We start from the raw sequence: 18,266 nt of genomic DNA on the forward strand, positions 1-18,266 counted from the left end.
TAGGCCGTCTCATGTTTCTTTATGATGGGCATTATATTATTCCTCACCCTATCAACTATGATCTTGACAGCCTTTTCATTTCCTTCTATCCATGCTGCTTTGTCAGGTTCAATCTCAGGTTCTTTATTTTCAGTTTTTACAAATGATTCAACTTTATTTTCTCTTAGAATCATTTTAATTCTGAATTTTCATGCTGAGAAGTTATCACCTCCTTCAAGTCTATCTTCGAATCTGATAGTGCTGGCCATTTGGAGAAATGTGATGTTGGATACATGCTTGTCTTGAATTTTCCACAAAATTGAATAGCCCCAGGTTCGATTTAACTATAGTTCTGATACCATGTAAATGTATTTCAATTTTCAATTCAAAGAGCAAGTTATATTCAATGTAATTTTTCTTTCAAGTATATGTTATTTCACAATATAATAAATCTGATTTCTTTTCTTTGTTGCAGGTGGAGAGAGAGCATTAATATTTTCTATGTACTCTCCACAACATTTTATCGATGTATATATATCATGGAGGGGACCGATCAAGTGGTACCTTGATCGATCATGTCCTTTGGACATGACCGGCCAAGATACCCCTTGGTCGTGTCCCTCCATAACCGATTGCTAATCGGTGCCATAACATATGCAAATGAACCGATATCATTTCGATTGTCAATATACAACATAACAAGGCCGATGGTAATCAATGGCAATGTTTGGTTTAAGCCCGATTAATATATACGGTGGCAATTAAAATGGTTTAAGCCCGATAACTTAAGTTAGTTGGTTAGCAATTCATTTAACCCAATAACATTAGTTAGTCGGTGGTAATGCATTAAGCCCGATAACCATTTAATTCATCAAGCCCGATCATTATCGGTTTATCAGTTTAATAGTTTGCACTTAATTTAATCATCGGTTTGCATGAGTAACATAATTGATAGATGCTGTAACAAAATAAGGAGAGCAATTATAACATAAATATCAGATAAAGGAATAATTAGTGAGATCTGAAATTATCTATCGATGAGATAGATGATTGAATGGGAGACTTCATTTATCTCCCATTCAATCATTTATCTTACCGAAGCTATTATGTATCAACAGGAAATGGATGGCAGGACGAAGGGGAACAGTTATAGGACACCTCACTAGGTACACCACCTCATATGGATGGCACATGAGGCCAAGAGGGATGGTATATCCACTCTTGGGCCTAGGGTAGAGGATCTCTTGGGCACCCTATCGAGTCACCTTATCCTAACTCTCCTATGGTTGAGCTTCCCCAAACATATTTAAGATACCTTATGATTAAATTGATATTTCTAATATATGTTTTAATCATTCCTAATTAAGAAGATTTGTTTTATGAATTATTGTTATAAATGGATTCTAACGTGTTTGCAGGGTCTCAATCAGGTGAATGATATCTCTAAACCCTACTCTAGTTTCACTTGGAAATTGTGATTTAGGGCATTCCCAAATAGAATATGGAATCAACTATAGTGTCACTACTAGTAGCCAAGTAGTATATGGAATTTACTTATCTAAGGAGGCCATGACAACTTGTGCAACAAAAGCATCCAAGTTGGCTTTTGCAAACACTCAATAATTAGATCTCAATTCCTCATAGTGTCCTTGTATTCAAGTGTCCTATGTGACAAGAGACACAAATTGTAATGCACATAGACCAAATCCTCAAATTTTTCACAGCCAACTAGTTGCACTCAATTGAGTGAATAAAGGAATATGTACAGCATTTTTTCTTAGTTGAACTTTTAACTTGTTGAAATTGTATACTAACACAATGCAACATTTGTAAGTATAATACTAAGTTGCAGGGTTCGCCCCTGGGAAGCCCTGGTACGGGTCCGGGTTCGACCGGGTCCGTGGTACGGGTCCGGTTCGACCCGGGTTCGACCAGGGTTCGTAAAACCCAGGGTGGGTTCGACCCGGGTCGAACCCAGTCGAACCCGGGGTCGAACCCAGTCGAACCCGGGCGGACCCAGTCGAACCCGCGTGGCTGGGCGGCCCAATAAGTTAAAAAACAAACCAAATTTTATTTTTTTTTCAATTCCGCCTTTAAAAAAGCGAAAATTATAACCTAAAAAACACTTCTAAAACATCTTATTGACACATTTCACCTCATTTGTGTTGCAAACAAATTTTTTATGAGAGCAGGTTGAAGAGAGGTTGAACAAAATTTGGCTTCCAAGATCAAAGAGGAGGAGTTGAAGACTGATTTTAGAAGCTTCAACAAGTGTTGCAGCATCATTTCCATACATTTTCAAGCTTCCATTGGCAGCAAGAGGTAGGTTTTTAAACATTTTTTTCCAACTATTTTTGTTTCACAAATTGTCAAACATGAAACTTGAATTTTTTTTCATTATTTAGTTTTTGTTTTTGAATATGTTTATTTTATTTCTTGCCATAGGAACTAGAATGGCATCTACATCTTCCTCCATTGGCAATGAACAAATAATTGCAAAACAAAGAAATGATCCAAATTCTCCCTTATGGAAATATGTGGACATTATAAAACAACTTCCGGGAGGTGGGGGATTCCGTTGGAAATGCCATGGATGTGATATTGAACGTAATAGTTCATATTATCGAGTGGTAGGCCATTTGTGTGGAATAAAAGGAAGAGGCATCAAAAAATGCCCTGGCAAAAATGGTAAACCTATACCAGATGAGATAGTGATGAAATATATTAGGGAGCATGAGGCAGCAGAAGAGAGGGAAGCCCGTAGATTGAACCAAACCGCATCAAAGAAAACAAGGGGAATGCAAGGCCCTTCTAATCCCAGTATTGTAGTAGAAGACCACCCCTTCTTTGCCACAAATGAACCTCAAAGTGAACCACCCTTGACACGTAAAAGAACAAAAGGGCCTTTAGAAACCGCATTCCAAAATGAGAGTAGAGACAATGCTGATCAAGATATAGTAAGGTGCATTTATGCAAATGGTTTGTCATTCAATGTTGTTCGCTCCCCATATTGGAAGCAAATGATAAAAAGTGTTAATGAGGCACCAAGAGGGTATAAGGGCCCCGGTTATGAGAAGGTACGTGGAACATTATTGGAGAAAGAGGTGAAGAGGGTTGAAGATGCATTGAAACCCATAAGGGATTCGTGGGTTGAGACAGGTGTAACAATTGTTTCAGATGGGTGGAAAGATGCTAAAAACCGTCCCTTGATCAATGTCATAGCGGTGTCCCCTAAAGGGGCAATGTTTTTGAGAGCTGTGGATTGTGAGGGCCAAATAAAAGATGGCGAATTTATTGCAGAAATTCTCATCTCTGCCATTGAGTCTGTGGGACCCCGCAATGTTGTCCAAGTCATAACGGACAATGCAAAAAATTGTAGAGCTGCTGGTTTGTTGGTTGAGCAACGCTATGATCACATCTTTTGGACACCTTGTGCGGTACATTCGCTCAATCTTATGCTACAAAGGATTGGGCAAAAAATAAAATGGATCAGAGATGTGTATGCAGAGGCTGAGGACATCCAGATGTTCATCACAAACCACCACATGTCTCAAGGGATTTTTAGAACCTATTCGAATTTGGAGCTATTGAAGGTAAGTGAAATAGTAATTTAATTTTACATTTTCTGATTTTTTTGAATTTTCAATGTTAATAATATCATTGTGTAAGCTATATTGTGTATTCTTCTTTAAAGTTTGGCTTTATTTTTTAATAATTTGGCATTAATTTGTGTTATAGGTTGCTGAGACCCGTTTTGCATCAAACACAATCGTCTTAAGACGACTTGTGAAAGTTAGAGTGGCACTATGCAATATGGTGATCAGCACCAATTGGACTGTATGGAAGCAAAGTAGCACTGAGAGGGCAGGAAAAATTAGGGATAGAATATTGGATGAGAAATGGTGGGATCTTGTTACATATCTCCTAAGTATCACTGAGCCCATCATGAGCATGATTCGCTATACAGACATGGATAGGCCTTGCATAGGTGAGATTTATGATGGCATTGATTCAATGCTTGAAAAAATAAAGTTCACTATAAATGAAAAAGAGAATGATCCTCAGGAGAAATTCTTCAAAGAACTGGAATTAATTATTGTAGAGAGGTGGAATAAGATGACCACTCCTTTGCACCTTCTTGCCTATGCCTTGACACCTAAGTACTATAGCAATCAGTTTCTTGATAAACCAGGAAGGATTCCACCATGGAGAGATCTAGAAGTATCTGATGGGTATAAGGCAGCATTTCTTAGACTATATCCCGATGATGATTTGCGAGATGTTGTTACAAATGAGTTCATAGAATTCGCAAATGGGAATGGTCTAAGTGTTGATGCACTTCGTCATAGATCCAAGAAAGATGCTCATAGCTGGTGGTACTTCCATGGCACATGCTTCCAACACCTACAACCCCTCGCTATAAAAGTTTTATCACAAGTAAGTTTAATTAATTAAAATTTTTAATTTACAAGTTTTAGTTTATTTATAGTTTACTTTGTCTTCATAGGTTGCTAGTAATTTTATTTTTATTAATGTATAACTTTAATTGTTTACTTTGTCTTCATAGGTTGCTAGTTCATCTGCTTCAGAAAGAAATTGGAGCACATACTCTTTCATCCACTCAGTAAAGCGCAATAGGCTGCTATCAAAAAGAGCGGAGAATTTAGTATATGTGCATTCCAACCTACGTCTTCTTTCACACAAACAACATGACTACACACAAGGGGAAACAAAGATGTGGGATATAGAGCCAGAGCATACTGATTTGGATGCTCCTGGTTCTCAGCTTCTTGCATTGACACTTGATGACTCGGAAATTGAGCCAACTTATAGTGCAAGTGCAAGTGGCATTGGCTCATGTAATGTCAATGTCAATGAGGATGAGGAGGAGGAGGAGGAGGAGGATGAAGAATTAGATGATCCATTTGATGATTAAACTTTTAAGTTTATATTTTTGAAAGTTGAAACAATGATACTTGAATATTTTGTCATTTTGATATTAAACTTGATGTATATGATGCTATTATCAATTATGGTATGATCATGATGCTATGATTACAAGTTTATGTTTGTTTTGTTGTTCATATGATGCTATGTGACATGCATATTTTAATTCATGCTTATAGGCTTTGATATATATATATATAATATATATATATATATATAAATTTACATGTTTTTGTACTAACGAACCCAAACGAACCCAAACCCCTTTTCAAAATTTTGCCGTACCGGCGTACCGGGTTCTTCGAACCCGAACCGGAACCCGAACCCGAACCGGCAACTTAGGTATAATATATAGCAATGAAAGAAAAGTAAGGAAATTAAAAAATAAAAATGCATACCTCAAAAGAATTTTTATTGCAAGAGGCTATATGTAAATAGAGCCTTGGTGATGGATGTACCACCACTCATGAGTGTCCAAAAGTGAAAACATGATTTCCTTAAAAATATAAAGTGGCCAAACTCACCCTAGACAACACTATATTTTCTTCGTCTAGGAATATTCTTCTAAATGCAATCTTGTACCCAACAATATTCTCTTCGACTCTCTATGGCGCCACCCTCCTTGGCAAGTAAAGTGTCTCTGTGCTATAATATTTTCAACATACAGAAAATTCTAAGAGATGCAAGGGTGTGTTCATCTTGTTCTAATAATGATCAATGATCATTTGCACTCTTTTGAAAAATTTCTCTATGGGATCATTTTCCTTAGCTTCTATTATTGTCCTTATTTTTTCAACCATGCAATCGATGCCAACATAAATTTCACCCAAACATGATTGACCCATATCAGTAACAAAATCATACTCATGAGGGACTTGGCAATTTTTAACACATATTCCACACGAGCCCACCACTCATCATCTAGGATCAATGCTTTGAACTTTTGAGCTCTCTATATATTTCATTGCCTCCATACACTCAAAGAGTATTGATATCATGGCACTCAATGGCTCTTGCACCTTCACAATTCGTCTCAAGATGATTGTGCGTGATGCAAATCAAGTCTCAACAACCTAGCATAAGAGTAAAAAATAAAAGAAATTAAAAAACTAAAAAATAGGTGGCGCATCAAAAGAAAACATCTTCAACAATTCTAACTTGGAGAAAGACTTTAAGTTAACTTGTGGCATATGAGGCTTTTTCACAAACATTTGAATATCCTCAACCTTGGTGTACATTTCTTAGACTTGTTCAATCTATGCATCACCATGTTGAGGGATGGATGGCACAAGGTGTCCCAAAAAATATGTCCCTATGTACCCTCCACTATTAAACCAACTACCCTACAACTTTTAATGTTGTCCATTATGACTTTGGACAATTTTTGGAGGGCCCATCAATTTAGTAGATTTCATTAGGATCTTGGCAATGAAGTTTGCATCCTTCACTTGTCCTTCTCAGTAAAGTACCTTCAAAAACATCGCCCCTTTAGTGCACATTGCAATGACATTATTTAGTGGTTTATTTTTGCAATGATTCCATCCATTAGAAATACAAACACTCCTATTTTGAGTTGTATCCTTGATTTCCCTCGATAAGGCCTCTATGAAGATCTTTTACTTGGCCAATAAGTTGGTGTTCTGCCTTTTTAATATTTCGGACTAGTGTAATAAATAGATGCCATATCAATTGCTAACTTAAACAAAAAAAAATCCAAAGTTGACATTATATCCCCTATAGTATACATAAAAGGTTTTAATAAAAAATTTAACACATTTATAAAAAGGGAGAAAAAATTTGAAAAATCGCAACATAAGCTTGTCTTTGATTAATAAATCTTGTGGGTGCAACTCTTTCTCTCTTGTAGCACTCAACAAACATGGTAGAATCTCTTGTCAATCCTTCACCTTCGAAGAAAAATCTAGTAACCTTTACAAATTAAAAAATGGTAGCTTGGAGGCAAGATTGTGCTTAGGTCTCTCCTATTTGTGAAAAGAGGTTAGAAACAAGTGACTTTGGGCAAAACTAGTCAAAAGGCATGCACTCTAGGGTGAAATTAGGTTTGTAAAGAAATTTTTGTTATTTAAATCTTTTTAAATAACAACAATGAATGCCCAAAGTCCACATTTCAGCCTTATGATGGAGCGGCTACCCTCCTTACACCAAGACACTTCATCTTTCGCTTTTATTTAGAGCAGAAAACACTTCAAACATAAGCAGCCCTCCAGTTTGTTTTAATGACCCCATAAAAAAACATCAAGAAGTGGAGTGGCCAAGCATAGAGGGATGAAAGAAATACAAAATAAACTCACAGTAATAAAATACTCCATAAATCTTCAACCATTCTTGTCACAATCTCACAAATATAATATTTGGCACAAATCTTCATTATATTTGCCCTCAGCTATAGTAATCTCAACCGGCAACATTCAGCACACAAGCAATCTCTAAATGAAATTGCTTCAAGTCTTCAGCATTCAGCATAGATTTTGGATAAATCTATCAACAAAATCATTCTTGCACAAACCGTGACTCTAAATAAATCACACAGTATTAACCAAGGAAGATCTTTCAACACCATGGCCAATCTTCTCCAAGAGGGTTTTCATCTTCAAGGCTGAGATGAATCAAATTCAATCCCACAAAACCACAAGGTTTCACAAGATGAGATAAAATAATCGGCATGATCAAATTAGCTCTCTAAATCTTCTTTTATACATTTTTCGTCAAACTTTCTAGAAGATATATATTTTAAAATTTACTTCTTAATAAAATAATCCATTTTTTTCTCCAAAAGACTCTTTTATGAGATAATAATTATATTTGATATGCAAGGTTCCTTTTTCAAGTGTCCATGATTGAAAACTTTTAATTTCCTTTCCAATGAGCTATTACACTAAGTTGCTTTTCAAATTATAAAATTAAGCAACCTTAGTGAAATAATTAGCTCAATAATTCATCCAGGTTGCAAAAACTTTTGAATAGCATTGGAATCAAAATCTGACCATACTGGGATGATACTAATGATGAATAATGATAATTGGGGTCGATTGAATGACTTTTTATAAATAGAATCTCTCTCCAAGAAGTTTGGAGAACACATCAGAACCCGAAATTCACTTCGGAAAGTGTCATAAGAGTCCTCAAGACCAACTGAGCCCACTGCCAACAACAAACATCCATGTAGAACATAACCCACATGCTCCAAGAACCTAGGAGTTCCCCTCATCAAACACCAAACTGTTTGGAATTTGGATCATAACAAGAGTTGGAAAAAAGCTTGTAAATAAAAATAGCTAAAAAAAAATGGGGACATCACAAGTTTGCCCAAGGTTTGACCTAAGTACCCTGTGGGACCCACAAGGTATCTAGGTTTCCCAAACCTTGGGTGAACTCCAAGCCATCCCAGCTCGAAACAAAAACCCACACTGAATTCTACCAATATGGCAACATTTTCAACAAAACCTGGCAACTAAGCTCATAAACCATCAAAAAAAAATATATAATTCAATAAGTATTAACCATAGGACATATTGTCATGAAGAATGTAAAAAGCTGTAAACATTTTTCTCAATTAAGCAATAAAATTCCATATGGTACAGTTCACAGCACTTTTGTTCTAATAATCTAAAGCACTTAGATGGATTTAAAACAAATTCATGCTACAGTTTTTTCATCAAACCCATGATAATAGACAAATTGAAATTCTTAACAAACTAATTTGATTAACACTTACCTTAAGGGTTCTGCCAATCATGAAAGAACCCATAACATGCTCCTTGGATACAAGGCATAGAAGGGGAATGAGAGCAAATGGAATTTGCATGGCCTGAAGAACATTAAGCCATTCATTTAATGCATCCAGCGTGCCTTCAGAAGAATCAAAGATTAGAGCAACAATAACAGTTGGCACAATTGCAAAGCTTCTAGTGATTAATGCTCTTAGCCATTTCTTTATACGAAGATTAAGAAAACCAGCCATGATAAACTGCCCTGCATATGTCCCTGTTATAGTACTGCTCTGTCCAGCTGCTAGTAACCCAATCCCCCAGATATAAAGGATTGGAAATAATCCTCCTCCATACCGCTGTTGAAGGTAAGTTCCAGCATTCGCAAGGCCTATATCTCCAGAAGCTTCCGTGCCATAGAATCCCTTTGCAAAGACTGTTGTAACAAATAAATTGATCATGAAGGATACTAGAAGTGCAAGACCTGCTTCAATAGAGAAGTAATTAAGTGCTTCCTGGACTCGGCCTCTTCTAGATGTATCAACCATTCGTGATTGTACAAGAGCTGAATGCAGATAAATATTGTGGGGCATAATAATACAGCCTACAACACTCACAGCCTGCTTGATAGCATTTTTATTTATGCGTGGGATTATAAGCCCTGCAGCATGTATTCATCCATCAGAAAGATGGCTAAAAGTTAGTGTCCTGGACATTTTGAAAAGATTAAAAAAAAAGAAATTAGGAAATTGCAAACACCTCCCACCTATCTGCTTACTGTCAACAGCAGATATCAGCTTACTGTTAATGGCAAGGGATGAACACATATATTGTCAGTACAAAAGATTACCTAGCAGCAATTCCATTCCATTTGGCTTAGTTTCACCAAACATCCATGCAAATGAAAGTGCCATTGTTCCAATAAATAATGCAAACAGTGCCTCCAGCTTCCTCACTCCATAGTTTTCAAGAAGCAAGAATATAAAACTGTCACCAACATCATGAGCATTCAAGTTAGTGAAATCCCACATATAGCAGTCCATTACCAAAAAAATATACAATGTTTATTATTTGAAATTATAATTTCAGTCATTAGCACTGAGAAATAAGTAAGTTACAACAGTAAAATCACACATATAGCAGTCCATTACCAAAAAAATATACAATGTTTATTATTTGAAATTATAATTTCAGTCATTAGCACTGAGAAATAAGTAAGTTACAACAGAAAAAACCGAGATGAGTTACTTTAGTTCATTTTTAGGTGAGTGGGTTTGCTCTAGCATTCCTGAGTGTATTTATCACCGGTTCACAGCAGTTGTATTTATCATGGTTATAATAAATAATTGTTTTTAAAGTCTACAAAGCACTATAAAACCTCAAAAATGGGCCCAGATTGTTTCCAATGTCCATTATAAAATAAAAACACAAATGTTATCCCTTAGATAAAAGATAGTACACAAATTATGAATTTTAAAGATAGCTAGATTATTTAAATCATATCCTAAGAAAGTTACATTTAAGAGTTTCTTTTTGCCTTAACTTAAGATGCTGCCTGCCAAATTCGACTCTTGATATCAATCAGCTTGTAAGAATGGAACGTCGATCACAAAAGTAACTCAGTATGCAAATTCCTTCTTATTTTAGGCTGGATCCTGGTATGCTCATGTAAGGCTGGATCATAATCTATAGAAATCAGCTCACCAAGCTTAATTTAAGTTTGAACTCATCCAATATGCAGGAGACTGCTTATCTAATATAATTTGCATGGGTACAACCACAAATATTAGATGCAGATGTAGCCAGCTCAAAGATATATAAGCCTTAGTTACCAGGATATGAAGGTATTGGTAGAGGGAAGCCATTTTCAAGAATCAAGGTCCTAAGGTACATAGCTAGAGGTTACATAACATAAATATGAGATGTACTATCTACCTGCATACTTCTGTACATAGATGGCCCGCTCGCAAAGTACTCGGCGAGTTAGATGGCCCGCTCGCAGAGTACTCAGCGAGTTTTTGACAAAAACTCGCCGAATTAACAAAGTCAAAAACTTGGCAAGTCCGAGACAAAAACTCGGCAAGTCTGAGAAAAAAAACTCGGCCGTAACAGCATAATAGACAAAAACGGCAAAAACACATCTTATATCATCATTTTAGCTTGGGTTTTTTGCTGAGAAGGGGGAAGAGTGACTCCAACACTCTTGCAAGGTGATTTCCAGCTATTCTTGCCAATTCCAAGTGGATTTGAAGGGGATTTGAGGTGGTTTTTCAAGAAAAATCAAATTCCCAGGTTGGTTTTTTTATTTTTTTTCTATGCTTTTTTAAAACATTTTGTTTATTTTTGTTGCATCTAGATGAATCAAAAATCATTCCTAAGTAGTCTAAAATCTTTTTCAGTTATTTGAACAAGATTTAACACTAGTTTTGACACATTTTGTTGATTTTTTCACTATTTTTTTGAAGAATCTTTAGTTTTCAAAAAAAAAATCAAACCCTAATAGTTTTTTTTTTTTTAACTTTGAATGATGTCTAAATTTTTTTCAACTAATTTAGATAGTTTGCTAAATTGTTTAACTAAAATGTTAACTTTCTTTTTTCACTTTGTATGTGTAAGTTAACTGAGCATTAATTATGGCAAGTTCTAATTGGCCACTAGAACCATGCCCATATAGATATATAGGCACCCGTTCTAAAGGTGCTAGAGATAGGGCTTGGAGGTATGCCTATGAGGGACCGGATCCTGAGACAGTTATTTGCATCAAGTGTGAAAAAATACTTCATGGAGGCATCAACCGCCTCAAATACCACCTTGCAGGCATAGACAGGCATGATGCTAGAAAATGCCAAGGGACCAATCCTGAAATAAAAAGACAAATGAATACCCTACTTGCAGCTGGGGAAGAGAAGAAATTGCAAAGGGAGAGGGCAAAGCTAGCCATGAGATCAGCCATAGCTGAATCTCAAGGTGCTTCTATTGACATTGAAGAAGAACAAGAAGCACTTGAGGGCATAGCGGGCTCTTAGCATGGCCCACGTATCCGCAAACCCACCACCACCTCACCCATTGCTTCTGCTTCCTCTAGTAGAGTACCTAGGGCTGGCAGTGGCACTGCTGCATCATAATCAGGGTCCATAGGTGATTATTTTGTGCCCAAGAACATACCTGGAGCACAACCATCATTAGAGGCCACTGGATGGAATAGGGAGGCACATGAGAAAACCGACATTGCAGTAGCTGATTTTTGGTACTTCAACAACATTCCATTCAATGTGGCAGACAATCCTTATTGGCTGAATTTGGTGACCACAATGACAGTTGCAGGAAAGGGGTACAAGGCCCCTTCTCTCAACGATTTGAGTGGGAGGTTAGTAAATTACTAAATAGTCCGCTTGATTTCATTTTTAATTGTTTTTAGATTTCTTGTTTATTAAATCAAAATTGTGTACTAAGACCTAATTTCACTTTGTTCTTGTAGGTTGCTCACAAATACAGTTGTCAGGGCAAAAGAAATGGTGGAGGACCAAAAAAATGAATGGACAAAATATGGTTGTACCATTCTTTCTGATGCGTGGACAGATGGCAAGAATTGCACCATCATTAATTGTTTGGTTGCTTGCAAGGACAATGAAGTGTTCTTGAAATCGATTGATGCCTCCAGTAAGGTGAAAAATGCAAAAACATTGGCTGGAATGTTGAAGCACGTTGTCATGGAGGTGGGAGTAGAGAATGTGGTGCAAATCATCACAAATAATGCAGCAGCATATGTGGCAGCAGATAGAATCCTTTTGAATTATCACCTTTAGCAATATTTTCATTTGTTGTGGCTTTGTTTTCTTGGTTGCATCTTTCTTAAGAATAACTTCTTTTGCAGGTAGAATCCTCCAAGAGAGGCACCCCACTCTTTTTTGGACACCTTGTGCAGCACATGTCCTTGACCTTCTTTTGGAGGACATAGGGAAACTTGAGTGGGTGACTCCAGTTGTGGAAGATGCAAGGAGGATCACGAAATATATTTACAATCACCCTTGGGTTCCACATTTGATGAGAGAGCACACCCAAGGGAAAGATTTGGTGAGAGTTGGTGTCACAAGGTTTGCAACGATTTTATTGACATTGCAAAGCATTCTTGTTGCATTGAATTCTTTGAAACAAATGTTTGTGAGTGAAGCATGGCTAAACTCACCTTATTCAAAGAAGGCTGAAGGAGAGGTCGTCGCATGCATAGTCTTTGACAGCCAATTTGCACAAAGGGTTGCAGAGATTGTGAAAATAACTTCAAAACTTTAATTTTTAATTATTCTTGATTCAAGTCTCTCATTACTAATTTGTAACTTCATTAATTAATCTTTTTGTAATTTGTATTTTTCAATTGTAGGTGTCAGAGCCCTTGGTTAGAGTTCTCCGCTTGGTGGATGGGGATAAAACCCCAATGGGGTATATTTATGAGGCCATTGATAGGGTCAAGGAGTCTATCAAAAATTACTACAAAGGGGATAGACTCAAATTTGATCCCATTTGGGAAATTAAATAAGAGGTGGAACAATCAGCTCCACCAACCCATTCATGCAGCAAAGTACTTCCTCAACCCTCGTTTTAAGTTCGGGGGTTCTTACTCAGATCCTAATGGAGAGGTCATGGAGGGCCTCACTACATGCATTCAAAGGATGATACTCGTTGTTGAGGAGAGAGACCTCATTGTGGGCGAACTCCAAAATTATGAGGAAGCAAGGGGAAGCTATTCTCTTCAGAGCTGGCTAGGAGAGGAAGAACCACTCAATCCTCAGGTATAACATTTGCCATTTGGATTTTGGGATCTAAAGTGATTGATAACTTATATTTTCTCTTTTCTCTTTGCTTTCTAACTTTTCAAAAAAAAAAAAATTTGCAGATGCTTGGTGCCAAAATTGGGGTGGAAACACCCCACATCTCAAAACATTTGCCCTCAAAATCTTATGTCAGCCTTGTAGTTCATCCAATTGTGAGCGCAATTGGAGATTGTTTGAAGCAATCCACACAAAGAAGAAGAGCAAGTTAGCACAGAAACACCTCAATGACATTGTCTTCGTGCAATATAATCTTCGATTGCCCGTAAGGAAGGTAGAGGAAGTAGAAGGTGGTCCAATTGACTTGGATGATAGATCCTTACAGTGATTGGACATCACAAGAGCAGCCTCCATTGTTTTCCGAGGATGACATCACTGATTTGGAGAGGCAAGCTATGGAGGAGGAGGGGGGTGGATTTGGTTTCACGTTGGATGACATTGAGGAGGAAGAGGATGAGGATGAGGAGTCATTGCCAATGCCAGAAGCCCAAAAGCAAGTGGAGACATAGCTTCATCCAGGATGGAGGACGAGCCAGCCATACCGAGCAAGGAGGCACAGTCACGCCCACTGCAGACTTCTAGGACTAGATCCTCTAGTTCTACCTCTCCCCTAGTTTTTGCTAGAGCTGGGAAGAGGAAGTTGTAATTGTAATGATGTATTTACTTTTGGTTTTACAAAAACAATTTACTAATTTGCTTCCAAGCTTCCAGCCATCAGCATTCCTCATGAGGATGCGATTTTGTAGACACTTTGCAATTAAATATATCTAGAATCAGCTTGTTTCTTTTGTGTTCTCATTTATTGACTCATTGGATGCATCTTCTCATTAAATTTTGCAAAAAAAATGCATTTTTAATTAAATATAAGCGTGTTTTAAAGTTGCCGAGTTTTTCCCGAGGTTTTTTTTTCAGGCCTTGGCAAGTTTTGCCGAGTGGCGAGTAGTTCATCTTTGCTCCTGTATATATGTGTATATGTATAATTACATGTAAATATATATGCATCTATTATATATGCCAAGAATTATGCATTATATGTATGTATACATGCTTTGGTCAGTGAAGGATAGGCAAGGTTTGATTTACTGCCGAGCTTGGACTTAAGGCTAAAACCCAGCACTACACAATAAAGTGAACACGGTGGTTCTTATACACCAAATTGATGCCTGCTTAGCCTTGATATATATATAAGCCAAATCTATAATTTATTTACTTCAAAATCCTGGTGATATGTTTTGCATGGCTTTAGAAATTCCCTAGTCGTTAGTAAGTTAGAATGAACAGAAATGCCCGGCCCATCCTTGGAAGGCTTAGGACCTAAGATATTTCATTCTCTCTTTGTTTTTGTTTACTGTTTGTTTCTTACGGCAGGAGCTTTACATCAAAGAGTTGGCACTTCTCTTTTGTTTCACTGACTTAACAGATATGGCTTGGTTGGGTCCTTCCTTAAGCATTTCCTTTACTTTTTTGTTTTTTATTGTTTTCCATTTTCTTAGGCATTTCCTTCAACTTTTTTTTAATTCTTTTCCATTTTTTCAAATTCAATTCAAATTGTAGAAGACATTGAAAAGCTTCGAGGGATGTCTCGGATTTCCTAGTCATGGAGAGACACAGATACCACTCCCACAATCCAGTGTAAGCTTTACAAATTGATTGTCTTGGCCGAATTTTTTTTTTTTTTTTTTGGGAAATCCTGCATATGAAACAAAATTATTGCTGCGCAAATGGCAAAGGCAATTTACCCAGCTCACCATATTCTTGGTGGTAATCAAAGAAAGGAAAGTCAAATATCATTGTTGCCCATATCCTCATAAGTTCCCTGTTTATGAAAAAAAATCTGTTTAATAGCCTAGATAACCTTTAAAATCGTAAATACGAAACTATTGCCTCTCTGCAAAAATAGAGTTAAATTTTCGCTTTATTGTATAACAAACAGAAGGAACTCTAACTAATTAAATTCATATTTTCCCTGACATTTTTATTTTTACTTAATTTGTGGCGCTCCAAAAGAACTCGAATTCAGAACCGCCGAGGACGGTAAATGTTCCAAAACCTGGCCAATCTTTATATAAACAATATACATATTTTGTCTCCGACAAAAAAAATAATATTAACTCGTTTCCTTAAACATGCGAAGAGAAATGAAGTTTACTCGAGTTTGGCTCATGGATGGATTTTAACCGCTGGCGATTTATATGTGTTCACCTTAAATAAGAAAATTGAGACTGATACAGTTTGATCCGAGAATCGGTATTATTAGAATCTTATGCTGGCGTTGTTCTGGAAGGATTTGAACCCCTGATGACTTAAACAAAAATACGTTCTCTTTCAAATTTAATTTTAGTCAATATTTAATTAAACCGCAGTACCCCTGCAAGGATTGAACATCGGAAGGATATGCTCTGTTGTGTACTTCTGGAAGTTTCAAACCCCCGACAGCTTAAAAACAAGTTCTGTCTACAGAATTTGTTTCAACTTTACAAAATAATCAGATGTCTTAAGTATCTAAAAACACCTTCGGTTTGTTCCATCAAAAAAATTAAATCTAAACTGAAACTTATCGTGCCTCTTTAGGCTTCAATCCATCAAGAAAATTAAAATTTAACTGAAAATTGCGCGAACAGTTTTTCGCTGCTTTGTGCTCCTTGGAGAATTCAAAGCTCCGACTACTTCAAACACGTTCTCTTCTCGTAGCATAATTTTACATCGAAAAACAAAAAATGAAAAGCCCGATACCTGAAGAATTCAATGCGTAAAATATTGTTGCAAGATAAATTACATTTAATCCAGAATTTTAGTTAAAATTGAGTATTATTTGGACGTTTCAAACCTCGGGCGACTCAAAACAATGCATCTTTACAAAGTTCTATTTTTTGTTTTGCATTCTTCTACGTTATGACCAAAGGTTCTATGAAAAAAATTTAACTTCCAACAGCGTAAAAATATTGTTTATTTTTAAATTTATTTGATGGTAAAAACTTCTTCAGTGACGCTAAATTTGTTGAAGATAGTCAGTGTGACTGAAGCCAATAACCAATAATATCGTTCAATATTTCTCAATATTTACAAGAGATACAGCGGGAAATATCAATTTTATCTGTATGGTGCTCCTCCGCGGATTTGAACCTCCGACGGCTTGTATAAAAAGTTTCCTATGTCGACCTCGATTTAAACGCCTACGAAACTATCAAATTTCAATATTCAAACTTGGCATGCGATTAGCAGATTATGGTATTTTTGGTTTAATCGGTGCAGATTATGGTATGATTAACTGGTTGAGTTTAATAAGTGCAAATTATGGTATGTTTCATTTACTAATTTTTTATTTTTTGAGAGGTGATTAAGTCAGGTTTAACTCAGAGAGATTTTGACAGATTATTTTTCTTTGTATCCAACAGCTTAACTAGATAAGAATCCAATTCATGAAAAGAAATTACCTTTACCAGAAAATGAGCAGCTTTTATAATTTTGTAGGTATATATATATATATATTTAGCAGGAAACAGTTTCCCTTGCATCATCCAAGTTGCAGAAAACGAGCAACTTTAAACATGAAAAGACTAAAAAAGGAAATAAGGTACCAGTCGAGTGCAGTAATCAGGACGCCAGCCCAAAGGGGCAGATATCCATTGGTTAAAATGCTCAGAGCGATTGCACTGCCAATAACTTCCTGAATGTCGGCCCCAATGAGAGCAACCTCAGCCATAAGCCACAGCACAAGCCTAGCCCACAGCGGATACTCTTCTCTGCAAATTTCCGCCAGATGGCACCCAGTGGCGACGCCCAATCGAGCAGCCAGCAGCTGAATTATCAACCCCATAACAGTCGCCCACAATAAGAGCCATAGCAAAGAATATCCAGCAACAGCTCCCGCCTGCAAATCCCCTTCCAAATTTCCCGGATCCAAAAACGCTATGCTCATCAAAAACCCGGGGCCTGTGAACAGCCATAGCTTTCTCCAAGAGAATGGGGGCGCATTGCCCTCATCCAAGAATCTTTCTTCTTCCTCCTTTCCTTCTGTCACTACTCGAACTTTTTCGCTTGAATCATAAGCTCGTTCTTCAAGCAGCGAATCCAGCCTCTGGCTTCTCGCTCGCCTTGATTCATCCTCCAGCAAAATTGAAGTTATTGTTTCATCAGATGATTTTTCTGCCATAGCTGATTTGAAGTTCTCTGCTCGGATAAACAGGGAAATAATTGTTCTTATTTGTAATTATAGAGCCAAATGATTTGAGCAAAATTCTCCTCGGTCGAACTGCAAATGGGAGATAATTTGTCTGTCCACATCGGATGCGCAGTGCTTGTGCCTCTAACGCTTGCCGCACGCGTAGCAGCGTGTCAAGTTTAGACAGCCCTCTTCACGCAACTTAACCAAACCCAGACCAATTTAAGCTCAACTAGGGTTTCAAGCACGTGACAATCATCTAGTTTTTCAAACCAACCAGGCCGAACAAGACATGACATTCCTTACTTTAATATTGTTTCTTTCGGCCCCAAGATGCTTCATGCCAGCCGCTTTTAACTTGTCGAGGGTCTTAACACGTAGAATATTTGAAAATTCAGAGTATTCAATTTTTATTAGTAAAGTTGTTGTGATGGATACCTAAGTTTTTTAAGTAGTGGAAAAGGCGTGAGTCTTGAGGAGGAAGTAGTTGATCTCAGGGCTATGGTGGATAGGGATATTGCTAACCCTAGCCTTTGGCTCTAGGTGGAGACAATGTGGGTCCTTCTGGCTAAAGATATGGATTTCTTCACGGTTTGTATTTGTATGGCAATGGCTATGCAGCGG

General features: G+C 37.1%; 1 protein-coding gene across 2 annotated transcripts in view; it reads right to left on the reverse strand.

Annotated features, from left to right (window-relative positions):
* Positions 1 to 18,006, reverse strand: part of LOC131070428 (metal transporter Nramp3) — a 47,047-nt gene extending 29,041 nt beyond the window's left edge. The window contains exons 1-3 of one of the 2 annotated variants that reach the window (XM_059218389.1): positions 17,059 to 18,006; positions 9,505 to 9,641; positions 8,663 to 9,315 (exon numbers count right to left, since the gene is read on the reverse strand). In XM_059218389.1, the coding sequence (XP_059074372.1) occupies positions 8,663 to 9,315; positions 9,505 to 9,641; positions 17,059 to 17,633 (1,365 nt within the window). In that variant the 5' untranslated portion in view covers positions 17,634 to 18,006. The remainder of the gene's footprint in view (positions 1 to 8,662; positions 9,316 to 9,504; positions 9,642 to 17,058) is intronic. The other variant, XM_058005947.2, reaches the window with a different exon arrangement.
* Between the last annotated feature and the right edge of the window lie 260 nt (positions 18,007 to 18,266).

The sequence above is a fragment of the Cryptomeria japonica genome, chromosome 3, assembly GCF_030272615.1.
Source record: "Cryptomeria japonica chromosome 3, Sugi_1.0, whole genome shotgun sequence".
NCBI classification, from domain to species: domain Eukaryota; kingdom Viridiplantae; phylum Streptophyta; class Pinopsida; order Cupressales; family Cupressaceae; genus Cryptomeria; species Cryptomeria japonica.